This window comes from Lissotriton helveticus, chromosome 5_1, assembly GCF_964261635.1.
Source record: "Lissotriton helveticus chromosome 5_1, aLisHel1.1, whole genome shotgun sequence".
Classification (NCBI taxonomy): Eukaryota; Metazoa; Chordata; class Amphibia; order Caudata; family Salamandridae; genus Lissotriton; species Lissotriton helveticus.
Genome location: NC_136065.1, coordinates 511,134,365 through 511,160,341, shown reverse-complemented (window position 1 = coordinate 511,160,341; position 25,977 = coordinate 511,134,365). Strand labels below are relative to the sequence as shown.

Genomic DNA, 25,977 nt, shown 5'->3' with positions numbered 1-25,977 from the left:
TTATAATGTCATGTATATATTCATTGGTAATTGATGATATATTTTAGAAATGACCCTGAGATACTTCAGTAAAAGCACCATGAGCCTCACTTGTTACATTTGTTTAAGCTACGCACAATAGAGAGCATGAAGGGATCGACAATCTCACTAAATAGCTTGCAGTTCCATTCCACACAATAGCAGTTTTCAAAGTTTGTTTAGAAATTTAGTCAGTCAGTGCTTCCACGTTGGTATCGTCTGTTAAAATTTGGTCTTTTTATTGCGTCATTGAGCTCGATCGCAGTGCTGTGAAGACAGTGTTGTCCGTAATTTATTCACAATAAAGTTGCTTTCAACATTCTATTATAAGAAAAAATAAACTACTGCAGGGGTTCTTTTTTAGTTTTCATGACTGTGACGAATCTGGCTTATAGAGAGGTAGGACTACGCGGAAGGGTATTCATACTCTAGTTGAGCGGTTGATATCGGTCTGAACTGGCGTTTTTTCCGGTAAGTGTTTTTTTAGCATCCCAGTAAATCGGAATCAGAAGTTTTGATTAAAAAGGCCACAACCGGTTGTGCTATTTCTTGTAGCGAGGTGATATCTCGATTCAACCGAGTTGTGTAAAAGACAAGTCTGCTCATTTAAAGCGCAGGTGAGACTCGAAGGTGCGTGGTTGATTATTAATATACATTACATTAATTTTTAGGTTGCCTACACGTGGCGTTGATGATTCGGAATAGGTAAGCTCATGATTCAAAGGGCAGTTGTTGTTCTGAATATTGAAAACGCGCGCATGCAAACAGTTTCTTCATTTGTTAATTTCTTTTGCCTAGATTTTCATTTTCCAGACGCATGGCATTTCGCGGTAGACGCGCTTGAGAATTGATATAGAGGGGAGGCATTTAGGAAGTGGACATTCACATTGAGACACAGAGATTTCCATTATTTGAAAGGGGTGTACGATTTTCATGGTTGGCTCATAAAGAGTGTTGATAAACTTTTCTGCCAAAGGGCAACTGCAGTTTTGAAGTTTTTAAGTATAAAAATGTAAGGAATCAAACTGTTTACTAGTGCTTTAACATTGTGCAGCTGAAAAAAGATCACGGCATCGTATAAAATTGTTTCATTTTTTCTTTTCTTCTGGCAAAAACCCCTGACGAAGGGACAGAAAAGTCCCAAAATGCATTGGGTTCATTAAGAATTTTATGTATTGTATCATTCATTTGAGTGTTTATGTAATATGAGTTAAAACATTATAACGGTGAAGGATGTAAATTGGTTTCATTGATTGAATCACTGAATAACATGAATTAAAAATGTTTTCATGATTTGTACTGAATCTCGTTGTTGCATGTTGGAGTCCTAGCAGCCACGCAAGGGCTAGGCCACTTCCATTGTTTGTTTTGATGCACAGCAGGCATTCATCCAACATAGCACACACCACAGGAGTTAGAATATTCTGAACAAAAGAGTGCACTTTCCACCCACATTCACTGCAGCTGAATGCAGCTACTCAGCCTGGACTCTAGTGGTAGGTTAGTTTTCAGGGGGCATCTCTAAGATGCACTCTGTGTGCATTTTTCATTAAATCCCGCACTGGCATTAGAGTGGGTTTAATGTGCTGAGAAGTTTGATACCAAATTTCTCAGTTTTGAGTGTAGCCAGTATGGTGCTGTGACGTTCGTAATGACAAACTCCCAGCACCATATACTCTTAATGGCAGCACTTCACTTACAATGTCTAAGAATGGACTTAAACACTGTGGGGGTACAGGGCTCATACACCTGTACCCTCACCACTGGTATAGTGCAACCAGCTAGATGGGTGACTGATCTATTCCAGGGCAGTGGGTTGTAGGCATGGCACACGGATGTGTGCCATGTCGACTTCACAAAACACGCAGCCTGCAAAGGTAGTGTGAGAGTAATGGTACAGGACCTCTAAGGGTGCCACAATAAGTGCTGCAGCCCTTAGGGGCCTTCTCTGGTCACAGTGCCCTGGCTACCTGTGGTACCATTTACCAGTGACTGACCTGTGGCCACAGATGCCAGTTGGGTTTATGCTTCAATGCAGTTTTAGGGAAAGCACATAGGCCCTGGGTACCTGATTAGCAGGAGCTCAGGGCACACTCAGTGAAAGTGGGGGCAACCATGCAGAAAGACTGCTGAAGAAGATCAAGCGTGACCGGGCCCAAGCCATTCGTGTGGCTCTGGAGTGGGCAAGAATAGTCTGGTACCTGAGCTCTTGAGCATGGCCATCAATCCACCGATCAGACTGCTTCTTAGGGAGGATCTTCTGTCGCAGCAGCAGGGGATGGTCCTCTACCCAAACCTGTCCAGTCTCCACCTCCTTGCGTGGAGATTGAGCGGCGACAGTTGACAGCAGTCAACTTTCCTCTCGAAGTCTGTAATGTCATCTTGGCAGCCAGGCGTCCCTCCACTAAAATGGTATATGCCTGTAGATGGAACAAATTTGTGGCATGGTGCACAGCAAATGCTGTGGATCCACTTTCTGCCCCTCTTTCAGAGGTTCTCCTCTTAATTCTTTATTTGGCCCAGCAGGGCTCTGCTCAGGGCACTCCTAAAGGATATCTTTCGGCCGTTCGTCTCCTTCCTGATCAGCCTTCTCTTTTCAAGTCCCCTATTGTTAATAGATTTCTGAAGGGGGATTACTCCTCTCTTTCGTAATGCCCCAGTGGTACTTGAATCTTGTCTTCTTATATTGTGTGCTCCCTTCGAGCCACTACATAATTGTCTTCTTTGTCTCCTTACTTTGAAGACTGCTTTCTTGCTTGCCATCACCTCTGCTTGCAGGGTGAGTGAGCTTCAAGCCTCCCTTTCCTGCTGTCCATCCGGACAAAGTAGTCCTCTGTACTAAGCCCTCTTTTCTGCCCAAAGTGGTTACCTTTTTCCAGATAGGGCAGACAATCACATTGCTCACCTTCATCCCGCCTCCGCACCCTTCCAAAGAGGAGTGACTCCACCGTCTGAACCCAAAACATGCACTGTCTTTCTACCTTGACCGCACTAAAGACTTTCTGGTGGACGATCAACTCTTCGTGGGTTATGTGGACACCAAGAAAGGTCGGGCAGTGCACAAACATCCCATCTCTCGATGGGTTGTCCTATGCATTACGATCTGTTATTCTTTGGCTAAAAAGAAACCTCCAGGTGCACTGCTCGCCCACTCTACCAGGGCAATGGCAGCTACTACTGCTTTGGGACGTGGAGTTCCGCTGGTTGCCATCTGCCAGGCAGCCACGTGGGCATCCCTGCACACGTTTAATAAGCATTACTGCCTGGACAGCCAAGTCCGGTGAGATGACTTTTTTGGCTGTTTTGTTCTCCAGGACTTTCTGGTGTGAACTTCGTTCGCTGACCCACCTCTGGGGTTGGTATTGCTTGGGTGTCTATTCTAATGTAAGGAAGTGTTCTTTGATTTCAGCTAAAGTTTATCCCTCATTTTTTTTTTTGGATGAGGGCCTAGTGGCATTGCCAATATTAAATTTTGCCTAAAGCATAACAAAACATGCATTGAGATTAGTTGCCAACTGCATACCTTTTGCCTTGGTTAATGCTTGTTACATTTTGACACTAGCACTGCTTGGCCGGTGTCGCCTTCACTTACTTCGAACAGGTAGATCATAAGCAACAACAGTTAAAGATTCTGAACATCTGTACCAGGGGCAATAGCAGTGCATCCTTCATTAACCTACAGAACCTGTGCTCGGGCAGCAGAGCATGCAGTCCCAGCTATCCAATGTAGTGCCCAGCTCTAAGGTGGGAGGGTTATGGGGTGAGCTCATTCTCCATGTCAAATAGCAGTGTTATGCTATCAGTTTATATAGGAACGTCTGTGAGCGTGATTCATAGCCCATAGTTGCTTGCTTTTGACGTGGACTCGAAGAGTTCCAAATTATAATATTCTCTGTGCCCGTTGAGCTAGTCGGTACAAAAGTGGGTGGTGATGGACGGAGCATCTGAACCAATCAAACACTCACACCCAGTAAAAAAGATCTGGGTTTAATCCATCACCGTTCTTTAGCCCACTCTGCCACCCCAGATCAGACATGGCCATATGCATATCAGTCTGACCCTGTGCCTCATGGGAACAGTCCAGTCCGAACTGCCAAGCCATGCCTTCCCTGGACCGGACTCAAGCTTTCTAGGACCGCTTTGTTGAGCTAGTGGCCTCTCCTGAGTAAGCAGGTTCACCATAAGTAGTGGCACACTTCAATAGCCAGACCTTTTAGTGTTCGGTTCTCGTCCCTAGAGTGATTTTATTAATAAGGGGGTTAATCCTGCACTCGTTAAATCTATTGCCTCCTTGATTTCTTTATTTTTAGATAAGAAAGTAACTAATACTGAAAACTGCATTTTAATTGTTGCCTTTTTTTGTCTCGAATTTCGAGCCCAGTAATGATTTTGAACCGGGTTATCCTTTCTCTTCTCAGGTGCTTGTTATTACGATGCCAACCAGTCGATGTATGTGTTTGGGGGCTGCACGCAGAGCAGCTGCAATGCTGCCTTTAATGACCTCTGGAGACTAGATCTGAACAGTAAGGAGTGGATCCGGCCGTTAGCCTCGGGTAAGGGGCCTCATTGTTTTTCCATCTGTCAATTATCCCGTTATACCTTGACTTTGTTGTCCAGCCATTTAAATCTGCTCAAATTTTAGGTAATGTGCATTCTCATAAACTTGCAGTGTCTTCTTCTTGGACAGCTATGTTTCCGGTCTCTTACACTAAGCTGTTTGTTTTGATAGGGTCTGGATTTTGAGATTGTTGGGTTTGAAAACAGTGGTTAGAACAGATCTACAAAGGTGTATGTATCCATTAGAGCATCTCATCTGTCTGTTTTTTGTGTTTTTTTCTAGTTCTGGACCAGTAGACAGTTTAGCTATTTATAAGAGAATATACAGTACATGCTTTGGGTTGATTGCTATTGATTAGATGGCTTTCTCGTCTATCTTGCATCATTGCGCATTTAATCTCTTCCCCTCTTCTTTAATGTCCAGTCCTATAAGCATAGTTTTTTTTTATAGCAATTCTGAATTTAATTACTTGTATGCTTTGACTGGTGATGTCAAGGGACTTTTTAGTTGTTTCAACACTTCATGAATGTGCATCACTTCTCTATCCCCATTTGGGATTCTTATTGGCTTTGACAGTGGTGGTTGTTTTTTTTTAACTTACGAAAAGTAATTTAAAGATGAGCCTCACCTGCATGCACATACACAGACCAATTGTCTATCACAGTGCTTGGTTTGTACTCCGGCTGTACTCTGCTGTAGCTCTAGGGGATACATTTTGTGAGAAGTCTAGATGTGGTGCCCAGTTTTGCTTCTTACATTTGCAGAACTACTTTAGATACCCCATACCGATCAGTCAGTAAATGTCACCAAATTATGTTGTGCACTTGTGTCAAGCATCATGTTCTTCATTTCCTGCGTTTTTCAACTATTTTATAAAAGAATTACGCACAGAAAAATAAGTCTGTTTGGAATATTTGTAACTTCTGTTAATGCTTGTTAAATATTTGTGACTGAAACCAACCTAGTTTGTCTGTTGAAGTTCTGTTAACTGGAGTAGAAAGTGTTGTGATTGGTTGAGCCAGTGGTAAGAAACACAATACAGGCTTCTTTTTAGGGCTCGGCCTCCGCCCACTGAAAGTGGGAGGAGTTTCGAGATCCTAATGTTAAAGGAAAAAAAAAAGTATCTCCTAGGGCTTTGGCGAGACACATTCCACACATTCCTTAGTCTGGTATCTCATCTGGCCAGTGATTCGTCTTCGTTGTGGTGTCGTTTTAATAGGCTTGAAGTGATAGGGTAAATGTAGTTATCCTCCGCCATGTTGGGCATTTTTCGTTCGTGTGCGCGCAAAGAAGTACATTAATTATAATTCGGAGCTGTCAGGGTGCCTCCGTAAGTGAATCCAGATGGCCGGGCGCGTTCACCATTCAGCAGCGCTCAGCGCGCAGCTGCTCCATGCCAGGCCGGGAAAGGGCTTCATTAGTTCAAGAACAAGAGTCTGACGTTCTGTCATGGGCTGTTCTTTTAATCTCAGTTTCATTTTTTTTCTGGAATGGTCCGTGGCCGGTGTGAATGGAATTGTTCTCTCGAGTTTATTATGTGTTTCTTTGCAGCAGCTTTTGTTTTCGGAGCTGAGGTAATGAATAGCAAGCTGGCAGGCAGCGCCTTTTAGAACTGTTTGCTTTCTGTTTGAGACTCCTGACAATGTTTTACAAAATCTTTTTTCTAAAAGCAAGCATCTATCGGAAGTGGGAGATAGGAACCTTTTGACTGGTTTCATATAGTTCAGAGATTCACTTTCATTCCTCTTTAAATATCACTCTTTAGGTGTTCAAGGTTTGTGTATTTTTTTTACATATCTTAAGACAATCTAAAGGTATTTTTTCAAGATGAAATGCCAAAGCAGCACTATGCAGAGCAATGACATACTACAAGTGGCATACTATAATATTTTTTTAATAAGGGGCAAGACGTTGAAAGCCTAATAGCATTCTCAAAGTTTGTGTAGTGTTCATAAAAGCAGCAAATCTGGGATAAGCTGGGGGGAACTGTCTTTCGCTCTAAAGGCTGTCTGTCAACAGGTTTCCGCTTTCAGAAGTCTAAGTGGAATTCTTCAGGACTGTTTATATGGAGTAGTTGCACTATTCTAGCAGACAGTAAAGCATCTGATTACAGTGGTCTTGGGGGCAGAAAACATGACCGCCTTGCTCCTGTCACACTCACATACGTGTATATGACAATTGTGAGAGTGCAGATTGAGAGTGCAGATTGAGAGTGCAGATTGAGAGTGCAGATTGAGAGTGCAGATTGAGAGTGCAGATTGAGAGTGCAGATTGAGAGTGCAGATTGAGAGTGCAGATTGAGAGTGCAGATTGAGAGTGCAGATTGAGAGTGCAGATTGAGAGTGCAGATTGAGAGTGCAGATTGAGAGTGCAGATTGAGAGTGCAGATTGAGAGTGCAGATTGAGAGTGCAGATTGAGAGTGCAGATTGAGAGTGCAGATTGAGAGTGCAGATTGAGAGTGCAGATTGAGAGTGCAGATTGAGAGTGCAGATTGAGAGTGCAGATTGAGAGTGCAGATTGAGAGTGCAGATTGAGAGTGCAGATTGAGAGTGCAGATTGAGAGTGCAGATTGAGAGTGCAGATTGAGAGTGCAGATTGAGAGTGCAGATTGAGAGTGCAGATTGAGAGTGCAGATTGAGAGTGCAGATTGAGAGTGCAGATTGAGAGTGCAGATTGAGAGTGCAGATTGAGAGTGCAGATTGAGAGTGCAGATTGAGAGTGCAGATTGAGAGTGCAGATTGAGAGTGCAGATTGAGAGTGCAGATTGAGAGTGCAGATTGAGAGTGCAGATTGAGAGTGCAGATTGAGAGTGCAGATTGAGAGTGCAGATTGAGAGTGCAGATTGAGAGTGCAGATTGAGAGTGCAGATTGAGAGTGCAGATTGAGAGTGCAGATTGAGAGTGCAGATTGAGAGTGCAGATTGAGAGTGCAGATTGAGAGTGCAGATTGAGAGTGCAGATTGAGAGTGCAGATTGAGAGTGCAGATTGAGAGTGCAGATTGAGAGTGCAGATTGAGAGTGCAGATTGAGAGTGCAGATTGAGAGTGCAGATTGAGAGTGCAGAGTGGCGGTGAGTGCAGAGTGGCGGTGAGTGCAGAGTGGCGGTGAGTGCAGAGTGGCGGTGAGTGCAGAGTGGCGGTGAGTGCAGAGTGGCGGTGAGTGCAGAGTGGCGGTGAGTGCAGAGTGGCGGTGAGTGCAGAGTGGCATTAGGAGTGCAGTGTGACATTAGGAGTGCGCGGGTGAGCAGTGTGACATTAGGAGTGCGCGGGTGAGCAGTGTGACATTAGGAGTGCGCGGGTGAGCAGTGTGACATTAGGAGTGCGCGGGTGAGCAGTGTGACATTAGGAGTGCGCGGGTGAGCAGTGTGACATTAGGAGTGCGCGGGTGAGCAGTGTGACATTAGGAGTGTGCGGGTGAGCAGTGTGTGAATGTTACGGGGCAGTGTGTGAGTGTGCAGAAAACACCACACACACATACAACGCACACACATAACGCACACACAACGCACACACAAACCACACACCTCAGTCTCTCAACACCACACACTTGTCACCACTCAACACAACACACTCACCACCACACTGACTCCCCAGGCTCACCCCCACAGACTCACCACCACACACTCACCAGCACACAGAAAACACACACAACACACCCCCAGCCGTCAATGAATGCTTTCACCATGCACAAACACCAACAACCATCATCCATCTGTGCACGCTTTTACCAAGCACACACCCACCAGCCGTCAGTGCACCCTTCCACCAGGCACACACACCTCCAGCCGGCAGTGCACTTTTCCACCAAGCAATCGCAGTATGGTACACTTTACTTTTAAACATATTCATATAAAGCACAGCATGCCACCATTGGTAAAATTACAATTCAACAAACATACTTCCACTACACACCACATGCACACACTCCATAACACATGGCAAAAAGACATTGGCATTTACAATGCCATTAGCTCAAACTCAAATAAATCCGAGCCCGATTGCATTTCTAATGCTTGTTTGTGATGGCAAGTAAAAGGTTTCTTGCAATTCAATAAAGCATAGTTTTTTAACATCGATGTAAGACACATACATGCACTCACCTAATGTTTTTACTGTACACACTCCTGGAATAGAAAGATGCACTAAGTGGGTTATACGTTTGATAAAATTGTATCTGGAGCTCAACTGTCCAGATAGCAATAGTGTCTGTATTTTGCATGTTTAGAACCTTCTAGGAATAATTTTGTTTTACTGGGGACCCAAATCTATATTAGTGATCCCTTAGCTGTAGAACCGGCCTTTGTTAGCTTTGTATTTGTTAGTTGTGTGCAGATCCTGAAGAATTTGATGGATCCTTGATGGGACCCCCAACCAAGTAAGCTGGAAAACATGTTACCCATTGATCCTCAAATTTTATCACGCATTCTCAGTATACAGTGTGATGTTCCCCCACTTTCACATACACACACGTGTGAATCCCTTTGCTCACTGTACTGTAAGTGAATATGTGAATTCGGAGTTCTTGCTTTGCGTACCCCTTACTTTGTTGGTTATTTTTTACATTTATATACAAGTTGTAGTATTGATCAGTGTTTATAATTTAAGAGCTAGACGAAGTCTGAATCCTTGCCGCTCCCCTGTAACTTTCTGTGGTGCTTTTTTCCTCCTCCTGGATTTTTTGTGCAGTGCTTGCTAGCCTTTCTAAGATTTCAAGGTTCTTAAAGCCAGACATGCTGCAAAAGGAAATCAGTTGCGCAATAAGAATCCTTTATTTCTTTCCCAATCTGTAACACCAAACACCGTATAATCCTAATGTCATTGCATGTATGTAAGGTTGTAAATCAAGTGACCAGTGTTATTTACGATTTAATTAGCTTGGGATACAATCTCTGGGTAAATGCGTCAAAATAAAAAAAATTGAGACAAAACAACCTTAATGGACAAACACGGGTAAGGGACACGTAATGAAAATAGTTGAATGTAAAGGAAAGTTGAGTAAAAAAACAAATTGGCAGTAACTTAGTGACCGCCCCATTAAAAAAAATTAAAAAAATTGATACAGCATGTAAAAATAAAGATTTTTTTTTTTTTTTCTCAGCACTGACATCTACAGATAAAAATTTACTTAACATCGGATGAAGAGTATGTTTTACCTTATGTAATTCCCCCCAAAATTAAAACAATCAAGATATATAGAACCTCTGTATACCCCTTTGGGAGAAATTGGCCGCTTACAAGATGTACCTTCTTTTCTGCAGATGAGCCTGGTCTCAAAAGATCCGCCTTTTTGCTACTATGAAAGGCGGCCGTTCACTCAACCCTTTTCAAACCATGCCAGTATTTGTTTTTGCATATCAAATTTTGCTATACCAGTAAAATATTCCACAAACGTCTCCTGAGCACCATCAGTGTGGTTCTGGAAAACTGCAAAGCCATTAAATTTTACTAAAGGCACATTGTCCCATTAAAAAAAAAAAAACAACATTGTCATCAAACCCATATCTGATCTTTTTGGCTTGATTTTCGAGTTGTTCTACACGAGTAATTTTCCCTAATACTGAAGGCATTGCAGCTGGATGGTAACAGTGGATATCCAGTTTCTACCAACAAAGAGAATTTTCAATATCTGAGATTGCTTTTAGAGAAAGTTGAATTCCACTCTTCCTCAAGAAAGTTTGTGAAAGTTCTCTTCGTTGATGCTTTGTGTTTTTGTCCACTTGGATACATGTTTATCCAAACATGACTGGCTTGCCAAAAGTTTCTTCCAGGAAAAAAACATCAAATTCCAGCTGGTTCTTTTCAGATTGCATTTCTGAGGAGCTGTTAAGACCTCTCCCATTCCCACTTCTGAAAAATATGAGGTCACTGAAAAAACTGTCTGTTTGAACCCTTGGGCAGTAATCTCTGTCTGGTGGTACCAAGTACTCTTGCAAGTTTTAGTAAGTTGGGTATTATTGCCTATTATACAGAGTTCAACATCCTCTGACTCTTCTTTGTGATTGAGCTACAGAACCTTGGTCAAAGAAAGTTACAGTTGGCAAACAAAAGTATTTTAATTTGTGGAGGCGAGCCTTCTCAAAAAGCTTTTATAGCTTTCATTCCTTGATTTGTGGTGACCAGACCTATCTCAGTTAAACTGTGAAGCTTCATTGGGGCCTTGGGACATCATCAAACATCCTCTGGGGCCTTGGGCCGTCCTCTGGGGGGGCCTTGGGCCGTCCTCTGGGGGGGCCTTGGGCCGTCCTCTGGGGGGCATTGGGCCGTCCTCTGGGGGGCCTTGTGCCGTCCTCTGGGGGGCCTTGGGCCGTCCTCTGGGGGGCCTTGGGCCTTGGGCCATCCTCTGGGGGGCCTTGGGCCATCCTCTGGGGGGCCTTGGGCCATCCTCTGGGGGGCCTTGGGCCATCCTCTGGGGGGGCCTTGGGGCATCCTCTGGGGGGGCCTTGGGGCATCCTCTGGGGGGGCCTTGGGGCATCCTCTGGGGGGGCCTTGGGGCATCCTCTGGGGGGGCCTTGGGGCATCCTCTGGGGGGGCCTTGGGGCATCCTCTGGGGGGGCCTTGGGGCATCCTCTGGGGGGGCCTTGGGGCATCCTCTGGGGGGGCCTTGGGCCTTCGGGCATCCTCTGGGATTACTGTGTGCATTAAAACCAACACACTATACTTGGTTTTATGGCAATAATCCGAGCGTGCCGCAGTGCCCCATCCATTTTCTTTTGGCAATGCATCGCCTTCACAACAATTTTCTCTCTGTTCCATCACACTGTCATTGCAGCTAGCATTATCATGCTGTGATATTGTGGCAACTGAATCTATTGACTGTTCCAAATGTTGAGATTACCTCGGGCATTTTCATTAGAAAAACTGTCTCCAGTTTCATTTCATCTGGGAGTAGTAAGAAGGTATCCTGGGGATCCTCTCTTAATAAACTATTAAGAGGAATCTATTTGTGCTTCTAGTCCTCTTCTCCTGATCTTTCATATGCTCTAGAAGTAGAAGACGTGAAATGCAGATGTTCCAGATAGCCTTCTTTTGATTCCCCCAAGTCTGTTATTTTGGATTTTATTCTGGTCTTGTAATATGTTCTAGTCCTACAACAACTTTTTAATTATTCCTCTGGTTTCCCACACTGAACTTTAGAGCGGTCTTCTGTACACCTGCTTGTTTCATATGAGTCTGTAGCCATTTTGTGTACAAGTTTCATGGGCTTGATTTAAAAAGGATGGTTAAGCAAATCCCTCAGTTGTATAACTGGGCTCTTGAACTGAACGCACTATACACATCTAGTGAGATGAAGCAGAGAATGCCAGGTTTACTGTTCTGTTGCAATGTTTACTCCTCCTGTTGCAAGGTTTACTCCTCCTGTGTAGAACCCAGTAAGTTGGGAATGCCAATTAAGCTTTGGTTGATTGCATTTTTGTATCAAGCATTGCGTAACTATTGCCCGCAAAGAGACCAAGAAAAGCAGTTGTGAAAGAGGCACTCTGGAGTCCTGCAGAATAGAGGCATTGGAGGAGTGCAGTACCGCTGCCTTGTTGCTGCGAGTGCTGCTGATTATTTCTGCCAAGCTAACCTGTTATCGCTTGCTGAGTTCCTACTTTGAGGAAGTTCTAAATCCTTTTTTGTTGCTTGAATTTGTGAGTAGGTCAGAAGGCACTATGTAGCAAGTGAGAAGATCTCTAAAACCATCAGAAAAACTAGCGTTTTCAAATACTGCTTCTTTCTTTACAGTGGATCACCATTTTTGAAAGCCAATCTAGTCATATTCTTGTTAATCTGTTTCCTTGACCCCAAAGACCTTATTTACATTGATCAAGAACAGTTTTAAGGATCGTCTTTTAAATTTGGACTTCTCCAAAATGAGGACAGATAATTACTCACTTCAATTCAATTTATTTTGGCTCTCAAAAGAGGGCCACATAAAATACATAATAGAAATACATAAATGCAAATATATTTGAATACATAGAAAATCCATAGACCGTTTACAACAATTAACAACATGCAAGATAATCAGCAGCAAACACCTCCATATTTCATTAATAAATAGCTAAAAAACATTTTAAAAAGTTAAAAATTTGGAAGCAAAACATTTCATTAGGAGGGAAATACAAAGCCTGCCAAAAGATATTCACATTAAGGATACCCAATTGAACACAAATCGACTTTAACCATTTCAGTCGCAAAGAGCACAGTGCAGGGCATAAGAATAATACATGAGTTCGATCCTGTACGGCCATATTGCATAGGTCACATAACGAAGACGATCCATACCATTTTGATAAAAGAAGATGTAAAGGTAATAAATCATGTCTTAAAAGAAACCATAGTCTTCGAACTCCATGTGGAATATTCCATGTCACATACGGTTGAGCAAGCTTTAAGGAAAAAGTATTAAGAAGGAGATCACATCCCCTCTTTTCTTGAAGGGCATTCTTATCTAATTTAAAACGGAGTTTCCATGAAGCCTGTTTCAGCACGGATTTTAGCTGAGTCGGGGAATTTGAAAAAAGAGTACTTTCATCCAACTCTAAGAGAGTCACAGCTTTTCTAAAATTCCTAACTATTTGAGAAAACTCTTTAAAGTTGCCCAATAATTTTCCTTTAAGGAGAGCTCTCAATGATCCCGGTTCTCCTCTGGCCAAACTGGCCACCCATCTAACTAAAGCACATAATCCCTGAACCCAGCTGCTCCTAAGACCGAATTCAAGCCTACATGCGGCCAGCGAACAGGCTGTGTTAAGAGTAGATAGAGATCTCAATACTTTTCCTTCAACTGTGTGACAAAACCCCCAATGCTTCAACTCTACAAGTTCTATTCCATATAGTAGCGTTGCAGGAATTTTTGCCTTAAACACCTCCAATAAGCAAGCAAAATGTCTTTTCCCTGTAGCACAGTAAAGGGAACACAAACCTCTGCCATGTGCAAGGGCTTTACGAGAGTTATAATCTATATGGGGCTTCTCGCTCATATTGGCCGAAATTATTTTACCTAAAAAAGTGCAAGATTTAACTACCTCTAATTTCTGACCACCAATGGACCATCCGAAGTTTTCTGACCTAGATTTCTTCTTTCCTGAAATGCACATAATTTTACTTTTTGACGCATTTATCCTCATAAAATGGGACCCAGCGAATAGATGTAAAGCCTGCAGACGATTAGCCAAACCCTTGGGTGTTAGGTCAAGTATGAGGATATCGTCTGCATACATCAAACAGGAGATATTAGAGCCCCCCCACAACCGGGGCAATGCCCGCACAAGCAGACAGAGAAGCTGGGAGGTCAGCAATGTACAGGGAGAACAATAGTGGGGCCAAAAGGCAACCCTGTTTAAGTCCGTTTAAGGATGGAATTGGTTGTGAGAGACCCCTCTCTCCGCCTTGCAGCACACGACACCAGGTATCCTTATGTAATGACCGTACAAGATCCAATAAATGAGACGGCATACCCAATGCTGCTAATTTTCTCCACAGCGTAAAACGATCCACTTTGTCGAACGCCGTGGAGAAATCGATAAAAGCAGCAAACACACCCCCCCCCCCCCCCCCCCCCCCTCGAACATGTATGTATTTGTCCGAGATCACCTGAAGGGCGGTGAGGTTATCTAGTGTGCCGTGCCCTTTGCGGAAACCAGTCTGTTCCAATGGTAAGATGTTATTTATTTCAACCCAATCATTAATTAATATTAAAAGACATTTTGCAAAGACTTTTCCGATTGAGTCAAGAAGGGCTATCAAACGGTAATTCATAGGTTTGTCCCTATCTCCCTTCTTAAATAATGGGACCAGTATGCTTCCCCTCCATGAAGCAGGCACCACATTAGAGATGAAGCAAGATCTACACAATGGAAAAAGTATCTTGCTCCATAGAGTCGGATCCTGCTTCAAAACAGATATGGGTAACTCATCAGGTCCCATAGCTCCCGAGGAGCGCATGTTTTTAATAGCCATTTCAATTGTTTTCTCCGAGGGGAAATCAATAGGGAGCTCAACTTCTCGCCCAAACCTACTATCCTCTGACATTGTGCCATTCCCATCATATAGCTTTGAAATAAAAGAAGTCCATACCTCTTCAGAAATGGGGATAGGAAGGGGGCTAGCTCTTACTCCACATCCCTTATCAATTATAGACCAAAATTCTCTAGCCTTACCATGCACAACCGCTTCCCTTAGATTTATCCACAGTGAGTCCTCCTTTTTCAAGTTTTATTCTTAGTCTACTTCTTTTCAGCAGGGATATTTTATTTGCTAATTCACTAGATCTACATAAAAATTGCTCCCGCACTAATTTATTTATTTCCTTATTTAGGCGGAGCATTGCACTAGGATAGTAAAACTTTTTCTTTGGTAGACTAGAATTTTTTGCAACCGAGGTAATCTCCCTCATAAATTTTTCAAAGCAAATAATTTCAAAACCCAGCCAATCACTTAGTTCTAGTATGGTTTTATGGAGAATAAACTGCACACCCTTCTTGGCACTTGGATTCCAAAAGCATCTACCCGAGTTTTTATGGAAATTAACTTCTTTATTATTAAATGACCAGGTGTCAGTGGGAGGCGGGTGTAAGGAGATGTTTATACTAATTACATTGTGGTCACTCAATGCTGTTGGAAATACCATCAGATCCTGGACCAGCGAGAAAAAACCATAATCAGAAATCGCATAATCCAGAATTGACTCGCTATGAGAAGACCTATGAGTGAATTTAGCAGGGAAATCAGAGGGAAGCCTACCGTTTAGGATAAGCCCCTCCACCGCAAACAGTTCTTCCAACAATATCTTCCCTCTTTTGTTAGTTTTTATTTTATCTGGGAAGAGTAATTGTGGAATCAGGTAGGCCTCTTCTTTAGGTCTATTTCTAAATAAATCTATACTTGAATTAGATACTTTACAATTCAGATCCCCAACTAATATAATTTCAGGGGGTGGATAAACCTCTTTAATCTGTTTAATATAAAGAAACACTTGCTTCAATAAAATATTAAAACATTCTTCAGGGGGATGTAAGCATTAATTATTACGACAGAGTGCTTATTACCAATACTATCAAAATTATCTATTGTAATTGCTTGAAAAAGATTACTTGAATCTACATAATGGGAAAATTTCCACTGCAAACTATTAGACAAAAAGCAAGCAATTCCCCCTTTTGCATGCCCTTTCTTTGAAGGGGAGGCAGCAGCCTCAAGCACATAGTACTCTTTCCCTGCACAATGATTATTTACACACCATGTTTCTTGGATGCAAATCACACTAGCCTCCAGAGAAAACAAAAACTCTAGTTTCTCTGGGCTATTATGTATCCCTGCTGCATTCCAAGATATAATTTTCAAATTATTGTTAAAGATGCTGAAACAATTTAGGGTTGTCTGTGATTTTATTAGACAAGGCACCGGGGAGCCAATTCCACCGTTGATTGTCCTCTAGAAGGAGCGCATTCTGATTTAACGGAGGAGGCAAAACCTGGGAAACCAGACGTTTGCCTTTTGAAACCCAAATCTTTAGGTCATTGAAAGAAGGAAGGGTCCCTCTTGCCCATTGCCCTGTTGAACGAACCCATTTTGTGGTAAAGTAGTCTTTCCTAAAGAGAATATAGGTAAAACATCGATTCCTCTACATTGAAAGTTCTCGGCCTGTTGTAGTATAAGGTTTACAATAATTTTAGAATAGAATTTCACCCTTATACTAGACACATTGTCACCACCTAACAGGGTAACCAAATCAATATCGCTCGATTGAATAAGTTTTAAGGACTAAAAATCTTTGAAACAATTGAGCAACCATGACCTATTTAAATGCAGATCAGAATCAAACAATGGTAAAAAGTCCACAATTAAGGTATCAACATAAATTTTTGATTCCTTTATCATCGAATCTCGGGAACGTACAACAAAATCTTCTGGTAACAAGAAAGGAGAAGCTCGAGGGTTAAGAGACCCTGATACCACCGGAATAGGTCCTATTATCTCTGTTGTTGGAGGAAAAATCAACCTTCCTCCCTCGTCAGGGGGAAGGACTCCTAAAGGAACGGGAGATCCATTAGAAGGGACCTCCTCTCCAAAGGCAGAGGCAAGAGTAACAACATCCGGACTCAGGGACCCAGTTATGGTCTCAATAACAATTTCATCGTTACCAGCTAAAGCAATAGGATCATGGAAGATTATTTGCCTCTGTCTTTTCTTCCTGTATTTACGCACAGGTTTCCTTTTTTTCCCTTTGTTCTTTTTAGGACTATCACTTTTTTTCTCATTTTCTTTTACTTTATCTCCGTCCTGAAACCCTTTTTTTTTTCGGCGCAAAAATTGGAAATGGCTCATTTCCAGTTTTCGCGTTTGGAGCAATCATACTTTCATCCTCTATTTCGAGGTCAGAAACCTTTACACAATTAAATGCGGAAGAAATAGGTATTCCAGTAGGCTCATTTTCTTGAACTACCACTGGAATATTTGTGCCAGCATTTACCACAGAAGCTTTACCACCCTCCTTTGCCCCATGTGAATCCGCCTTAAAAGCAGGATCAGAAACCTTTTCCGGAATTTTTAGCAACATAGCATGCAATATTTTTGTAACTGAATCCAGAATGCAATCAGAGCTTCCGACAAATTTGCCCAATAATGACAGTATAGAAGCCAATAAGTGTTCCAGTGCAATCAAGGATTCAGAAATAAGTTGTTCATCTTTATGATACCCAGAAGGGGCAAGAGGACAAATGCCTGACAAATTAAGCATATGGCTCCTGGAGTCATTAAGTGTGGAGGGCATATCTTGAGAATTTATGGAGGGAGTACTACTGTACAACAATAGACCAGAGGGAGTAGCTCCTACTGTGGACTTAATATCCTCTGGTAGTTTCAGGATACCACCATCCAAATAGCGCCCACAAAGCTCTAGGTCAATACTTGACATAGAAGAATCACCCTTAGTACCCACCACAGGACACAGACCTCCAATCGGAGTATTAGGCACAGTAGCTTTAAGAGCTGATGTCATATTATTATATTGCTCTCCCTCAGGGTTTGGTACAGAATACCTACTGTCACTATTTGTTTCGGAGTACACAAGGAAATTCTTCCCAGCAGGCCCTGCATGGGTAGAGTCCATCACAACCACAGAGGAATCTATTTTATCTTCCACCCCTGCAGGCTCCACAGATGGAGCAATATCAGAGCCTACAGTTCCATCGGCAGGCAAAACCTTATCAATGGGTTTTTCCCACAATTTCAAAAGCTGACTTTGTCCCTTCAATAGAAAGTTATTAGTAGACTTATTTCTCAGGGGGTTGGATCTTGTCTTTACGCAAGACCTTTTCCCCAATAATCTTCCAGATCGAAGTTTCTTTGCCGTCATCCTTAGCAAAAACCGAAATAAGCAGTTAAGACTTAAAAACCTCAAAAAAGAAAATAAACAAAAAATATACAATTAAAATTGGTCCATAATAATACTGAAACAATGAAGGTGTGTCTGGAGAAATAATCCTGCCGGAGATAGTGTCAGAAACCGTCAGTTTATACGATATAGGGTGCAACTTCAAAACAAATAGCTTTGAATGTTCGATTGTACAATGTCAATACCTTGGCCCAGCCCAGCCTACCTCAGTCACCGAGGGCCACAGAGGGCCCGCCCTTTGCCCGGGCTTAGCCCGGCGCGTCCTCGCGGGACGAGGGACCTGCTGGCGCCTCTATGATGGTGCGCCGCCTGGCGCGCTGGTCGTTAGCGTCGTTGCAGCCCCCCTAGGGATGCTGGGGGCTGTAGTCCGGCCGGCGGAGCCAAGCCCGGCCGGTCGGTCTTCTGGCGAGTTCTGGCGGAGCCAAGCCCGGCCGCTGCACGTCGAGATAGGAATCCTCCGGTAGGGCAGCAGGAAAATAGAAACAAAGAAAGTAGGAACTCGGCCCCTGCTGGCGCTTTATGATGGTGCGCCGCCTGGCGCGCTGGTCGTTAGCGTCGTTGCAGCCCCCCTAGGGATGCTGGGGGCTGCAGTCCGGCCGGCGGAGCCAAGCCCGGCCGGTCTTCTGGCGAGTTCTGGCGGAGCCAAGCCCGGCCGCTGCACGTCGAGATAGGAATCCTCCGGTAGGGCAGCAGGAAAATAGAAACAAACTCACTTAAATTCCATCCAAGGGGTGGGAAGAGGGTGTTCCAAGGGTTGTGTTGCCTAGGAAGATTGGGAATACCCTCGAGCACAACTCCTCCTAGTCCCTGTCTCAGTGTTGAAACGGTTGGAGTAACTACTCCTCGAAGCTGTGTAGGAAAATGGATTTCCAAAATCTGGTGGGTTATAGGGAAAGGCATTCTCCACATGAAATGTTTTTCCTCTGGAGAAAGTGTTTGCACAGCAGTCTACGTTCCCTCTAAGTGAATCTCTTTGCTGTGGAGAACTCTGCACAGCAAGAATAGGAGCCTACTAGAAGAGTCACCTGACATTCTCATTAATGCTCATGGAAACTAGAGACTAATGGGGATTACAAAAAATGAATGAATCTGCACATGCATGGACACCTAAATCTGTGAGTGCTGATTTGCTACTGTTTTTTTCTTAAATCTGGCATCTTTGATTCTTTACAGGATTAGCCTAAATGATGCTGCTATGTGAAGCTATAGCCTAGGCTGCTTAAAAATAGGTAGGCTCTCCTAGTTTCTGGAAAATGGGATGTCAATAGCTGGTCATTGAGGAAATATTTGTGGAAGTATTCACTTAGAGCTAAAATATGACTTGCTTCTCTCCTAAACCTCTCCCGACTCCAGTTTAGTGATAGTGAGGCATGAGCATGAAAGGGAGAGCCACTAGGAAATCTTCAAGTTTTTCAGATACAAAAACTACGTAGTTTAAAAGAAAAAAGAAAACTACCTGAGAACTATGACAGGCTACCAGATACAAGAGCTGGAAAATAAAGAAACATATACATGGGCTTAAACAGAAAAGGGTGAAAAGCAGAGGAGTTTGTCACGGGAAGCAAAAAGAAGCCATAATAGTTTAGAATGGCTTAAAAAAGAGTAAGACCTATTCCCCCCAACAAGAAAAACACTACAGACACCTCTGCTCTGTCCAGCTGGCCCTTCCCACTGTTTCTCAGACCCACAAGACTAGAACCGTAGGATGATCCTTCTCCCAATTCGCTGCCAAGACCTGGAAAAACATGCCTCTCCACCTCAGACAATCCCTGTCGCGGACACAATTCAGGAAGAATCTCAAGACCTAGCTCTTCAACTGAACCCCAGCGCTCAGACTGATTAGCTTCCCCATCCCCCCCAGCGCCTTGAGACCCTCATGGGTGAGTAGCTACGCTTTACAAACCCTGATTGATTTTCAGGCGTTCTAAATCCCAAAGATTGGCCATTGATGTGCTGCATCAGATTTATGCACAAGCTGAAAATTACATTCAGTACAAAGCTTTTGTATAGTCCTCAGGGACGCAAATGTAAAGGCGGAAACCCGTCCCTCTTGAAAGTTTGAGTCACTGCCCAGTCAAACGGCACCCACAGTGTTTAACCAACATGCTTAAAAAAAGGAAGACGCCCAAGCAAAGCACCCTTCTCTCCTGGTGAGACAGCTAATAAGATGGGCTATCTGGCAAAGGGAAGCAGGAGCCATGCATTAACAAGTGTGTAGCTCCAGACTGCGCTTCAAGCGACCCTGCCAGAAAAGCACCAGAAAACCATAAAAACAAGCATTTACAATGCAATGGTCTCGGCATTATTAAAGGTAGAGCTATTGGCATTGCTCATGATTTTTTTTTTAATCATAAATCAATGGCATTGTCATTTACATTGCCAATAGCTTAATCGTTAAATAAATGGCATTGTCATTTACATTGCCAATAGCTTAATCGTTAAATAAATGGCATTGTCATTTACATTGCCAATAGCTTAATCGTTAAATAAATGGCATTGTCATTTACAATGCCAATAGCTTAATCGCTCGCAAATGCATGACATATTGCATTTACGCCCACACAGAGCCACACACACAGAGCCACCCACAGTCATTGACATAGAGCCACCTACACAGAGCCACTCTCACACACAGTCCCCCACACATAGAGCCACCTACAAAAAAAGCTATCCACACAGAGCTACACACACACACACACACACACACACACACACACACACACACACACAGGGCGCTACACACACACACACACACACACACACAGAGCGCCACACACACAGAGCGCCACACACACACACAGCGCCACACACACACACAGCGCCACACACACACACAGAGCGCCACACACACACACAGAGCGCCACACACACACACAGAGCGCCACACACACACACAGAGCGCCACACACACACACAGCGCCACACACACACACAGAGCGCCACACACACACACAGAGCGCCACACACACACACAGAGCGCCACACACACACACAGAGCGCCACACACACACACAGAGCGCCACACACACACACAGAGCGCCACACACACACACAGAGCGCCACACACACACACAGAGCGCCACACACAGAGCGCCACACACACACACAGAGCGCCACACACACACACACAGAGCGCCACACACACACACACAGAGCGCCACACACACACACACAGAGCGCCACACACACACACACAGAGCGCCACACACACACACACACAGAGCGCCACACACACACACACACAGAGCGCCACACACACAGACAGAGCGCCACACAGACTACACACACATAGACCGAGCGCCACACACAGACTATGCTAACACATATCCTGCCTACTGTCCCAACACCTCCATGCACTGTAAACCCCTTTAACCACTCTACACTCACCCCAAATCTTCTACACCACGAGAGAAAACCACTTACAAACAATCACACGTTGACCGCACTGCTATAATCCTCCTGCATTCAATTAATAAACCTGCTTATCACACAAATAAAAAAATCCTAAACTCTACATTGCACCCTACAACCCCATGCCTCCTGCATAACTGCTCACTGCTACGAGTTCCATTCAATTAGTAAAGCAACGTGTTTTATTTAGAGCGCTTAGAAACCTAGACGTGTTGTGTGAAGCGCTATATATATTTTTTGTTTTATAGCGTTAATGGTACTGCTAATTTTATAGCGTTAATGGTACTGCTAAGTACGCCGCACACCGTTAAACTCCTATGCAGTACCACGCCGACCTCTCACGCCCGTTCCAAGCACCACACAGCATCCACACCAAGCCCTGCCTGCCCACCTCACCCGCCGCACACCCTCTTCTAGCGGCTACTGACCTGCTGCAGCATCGAAGCGCTGGCAGCCCCAGCCGGTTCATTGTTGAGTGGAGGGTGGTGTGTGTTTGTGCGTGTGTGGTTCCAGCGCAGACTGCTGAGCGCAAAAGAGGTGTGTGGAGATGCGATGTCTGTGCTGCTCTGTGTGTGTGTGTGTGTGTGGGGGGGGGGGCGGCGGCGCAGGAAGCTGCCGTTCTCGAGCATGTTGTAAGAGTCGGGGTTGAGCGTCCAGTAGCTGCCCTTGCCCGGCTTCTTGTCGTCGTGGGGCACCTTGACGAAGCACTCGTTAAGCGAGAGGTTGTGGCGGATGGAGTTCTGCCAGCCCTGCTTGTTGTTGTGGAAAGCGCTCCACGATGAACTGGTAGATGCCGTTCAGGGTGATCTTCTTGTCGGGCGCGTTCTGGATGGCCATGGTGATGAGCGCGATGTACGAGTAGGGCGGCTTCACCATGTCCTTGGGCTGCATGGGCAGCGGCGGCCCCCGTGTACTGCTCGTGTTGCGAGTACATGCTCATGGGCGCTGCCATGCCCGTGTAGCCCACCGCCGCCCGGTAGTAGCTTTGCTCGCCGCTCAGGTAGGGCACCACCCCCAGGGGGCTGGGGCTGGACACGGAATAGCGCGCCTGCATGGCCGCAGGGGGGCAGCTCACCCTCTCCAGAGCAGTTTGTCTTATGGTGGGGGAACCTCTCTTCGGCCCCCCGAGCCTCTGCGGAGCCCTCTTAAAGGGCAGCGGGGTGACAGTCCAGGGTGGGTGGCGGGGGTTGGCGGGGGTTGGGGGGGGGGTGGGTGGCGGAGCCTGCCGACCCTACGCCCTTCCTCTGGCCTCATCGCTTCAGCTCCAGTCCCTTGTTTGCGCACTTGGACTAACTCTTCTGGGTGGAGAAGACTCGCAAGAGAGGGAAGAAAAACTTGCACAGGAAAAGTTTTGGGAAAGTTTCTGTGCGGTTTCTGAAGCTGGGCGCTGCGCTCAGCTCCCTGTGGCATGTGTCAGTGTCTGTGTGCCAGCCTTCCACAGGCGCTGCCTGCTCCGGGATGCATCGGGAAGAGAGATGAGGGCAAAAAAAAGGCTGAACTTTTGAGCATCAGTCACCAGGCTTAGGACTTTATTATGCGGCTCCACGGCTGCACTGGTTTGAGCTGGGCGAAAACGGGAGGCTCCTCCTGGTGCATTCCCGGGTAGAGACGCTGCGGGCCCAGCCGGGAGGACATGCTCAGCACGGTGCCGGTGGCCATGGGGAGTGCAGGCTGTGCGAGCTGCAGGACGGGGTGTAGTGGGGCTGCTGCTTGTGCGCTCTGGCTCCCGCTCTGTACCTGCGATCCTGTGCGTGTCTTCTGTCTGGGCCGGGCTGCCTCCGCCTAACTCCCGGCCATTGCGAGCTCTGTTGCAGTAATGCAGCAGCAGGGGCGAGGACTCGGCGACTTCTTGGTGCGGCGGTCGTCTTGAAATGGCATAAAGAAAAACCCAGGGTGGTCCGAAATGCATTGGGCTATGAATAAACTGCTATATGACAGAAGTGAAGGATTGTGTCTTTTGTTCGTATTCATGAAGAGGGGCATGAACAGCCCGCTTGGATATAAGAAACTTTGAAAATATGGCATTTTACCTTGCATGAAGTCGAGAAGGATAAAAAAAGTGAAAAGAACTAAAACGGAATATTTAAGAAATAGAAGGAATATAAAGAGGATAAAGAACTAAACATTTAAATAAAAGGTTGCAACTGCATTCTAAGAAGAGGCTGTCGCCACGGTTCTTTGGGGCGAAGGAGCCCTGAAATTATGTTGTATAGTCGAAGCACGTGTTGTTTGGGCTTAGCACGTTAAATGTGAGCACGCCACCCGATTAAGCGAGATGGTCAAAATTGTGAACAAAAAGATTGAGTTAAAAAAACGGAGTGCTACCCATAATTATATGAATTTGTACCCCAAAGTCCTACTGGGTAGGCACCCATGAGTCAACATGTTTTAAGAACCTTATTCGTAAATCTTGACGCAATTTCATGCAAGGAAGGTTAACTTTTGTCGACACAGCACGTTTATTGAATTCGTCTGGACTGGCGTTTTTTCAAAAACATGTGGGAATATAAATCTTTTTATTACGTTTATGTTGTAAATGCTTGAAATTCGATATGTGGAGTAGTTACATCCCCATTATAATGCAGCAAGCGTGGGGCATCACGGAGCAGGTCGTTTGGGCCGGAGAATAGGACGGTGGGAGTTGTAGTACTTCGGGTGAAGCTTGGCAGGCGCAGGTGTGAGTAATCCTCTAGAGAGGAAGGGCGGACAGAACGAGAATAGACGGGAGAGGCGTGTTAAAGGAAAGGGAGTTCGGTACCTGATGGAGCAGACCCAGTGGAAAGATTAGAGCCGCGAGGATGTTATTATTATAGCAGGTACGCATGGATGAGAAATGTGAATTGGAAATGTAGTGAAAGTTGGAAAGGGGTTACAAGTACTGTGAAATATTAGATGAGGAAGCGCAGCGAGGCTAGAAGAGGGGAGGGAGGCGAAGTATGGGTTGGAGAAATGGAATGGAAACAAAAAGAAGGGAGGGTGCAACGGTTACGCAAATGTGCATACTTCTGAACGATCATGACTAAGCCTAAAATGTATGCTAGCCACATGACTTAGTTTAAACAGTGTTGAAAATGTTATGTCAAGAATTTACAGTAAATGCTTGTTTTATGTTATTTCCAGTTTCACCTGACGAAGGACCCAGGGTGGTCCGAAATGCATTGGGCTATGAATAAACTGCTATATGACAGAAGTGAAGGATTGTGTCTTTTGTTCGTATTCATGAAGAGGGGCATGAACAGCCCGCTTGGATATAAGAAACTTTGAAAATATGGCATTTTACCTTGCATGAAGTCGAGAAGGATAAAAAAAGTGAAAAGAACTAAAACGGAATATTTAAGAAATAGAAGGAATATAAAGAGGATAAAGAACTAAACATTTAAATAAAAGGTTGCAACTGCATTCTAAGAAGAGGCTGTCGCCACGGTTCTTTGGGGCGAAGGAGCCCTGAAATTATGTTGTATAAAGAAAAGCGCCGCCATTTTCAGATTTGGGGGCGTGTTCTGCTGTTCAAAAGAGGCGTGGAAAAAAGTGGAAAGAACAGCAAGGAACACGCCCCCGAATCTGAAAAAGACGGAGCCTATTTGGAGGGACGGCTCTCTCCTCCAATGGCTGGCCTTAGTTTAGGGAGCCAGCCAATAGAGGAGAGGCAAAAAGAGGAGGCGGGAGGAATAGCCATCTAAGCAACATAAGATCTCGGTACTTCGGTTCTGCCTTCGGCAGACCGGATATTACCTCGACCTAAAAAAAAAAAAGTGGTAAGGAATGCTGTTTGGAAACACTGACGAGAGACCTACTTTTACTTGCCATGAAAGTGCTCCTTGTTTAACATTCTGATACTTGGCTTTCCAGGATTTTAGCATGAAAGGCTATGTGGCTTCCTAGCTATAACAAATTGATTGAGGAGATTGAATCAAGTTTCAGAATAAGAGGCTGCATAGACACTGCAAATGTTTGAATTTATGGTAGACTCTGCACACCCGATAAGGATAATTTTCCTTCTCATCCATTTCTACCTTTCTGGTGCTATTGACAAAACAAATCATTCTACTGTTTTGAAAATCTACAAGAAAATGATGGGTATGAGTTACATGGTCCTCACTCGTTTGCATCTTATATTAAAAACCGATGTGAACATACATTTAAAGTAGCTAACTCTTTCTAACCTTTATTTGCGGCAGCAAGGAGTTTTCCATCTTTTCACCTTCTTTATTTCATTTTTACACATGGAGTCTCTTGCCTCCGTTCTCCAGACTTTGTACCATTTTTATGCAAAGGACTTGCTGCTTATGAAAATAAGTATGAAGAAATGGATTTGTGTTCTGTGTTACCAACCAGGAGTGGAAGAATCTCCTCCTGAGCACCCTGTACCAGGGATCAGGAGCTGTGCTCCATTTCCATCAAGAGACGCCAACTCCGCTGAACAGCATCAGAGCCCTCAAAGGTTCTTTGTTGACTGTGAGCAGGATGCAGCCTACAGTATAGTGCTGAACTTAGTGGGAACCTGTCAGAAGACAGATGTCAGTTACAAGACCATGCAGAGAAGACAGATGAGCACCCCTGCATGCTTTGAGAACAGGAAGGAAGAAACCAAGGACTGCATTAACATGGTC

General features: G+C 44.5%; 1 protein-coding gene across 2 annotated transcripts in view; it reads left to right on the top strand.

Annotated features, from left to right (window-relative positions):
• The window catches only part of FBXO42 (F-box protein 42), a 242,064-nt gene that overhangs the window by 96,583 nt on the left and 119,504 nt on the right, over positions 1–25,977 (top strand). Inside the window, exon 4 of one of the 2 annotated variants that reach the window (XM_078642841.1) lies at positions 4,437–4,571. The exons of the other annotated variant lie outside the window; for it this stretch is intronic. Within the exon in view, the coding sequence (XP_078498967.1) occupies positions 4,437–4,571 (135 nt within the window). The remainder of the gene's footprint in view (positions 1–4,436; positions 4,572–25,977) is intronic. 2 annotated transcript variants of the gene reach the window in all.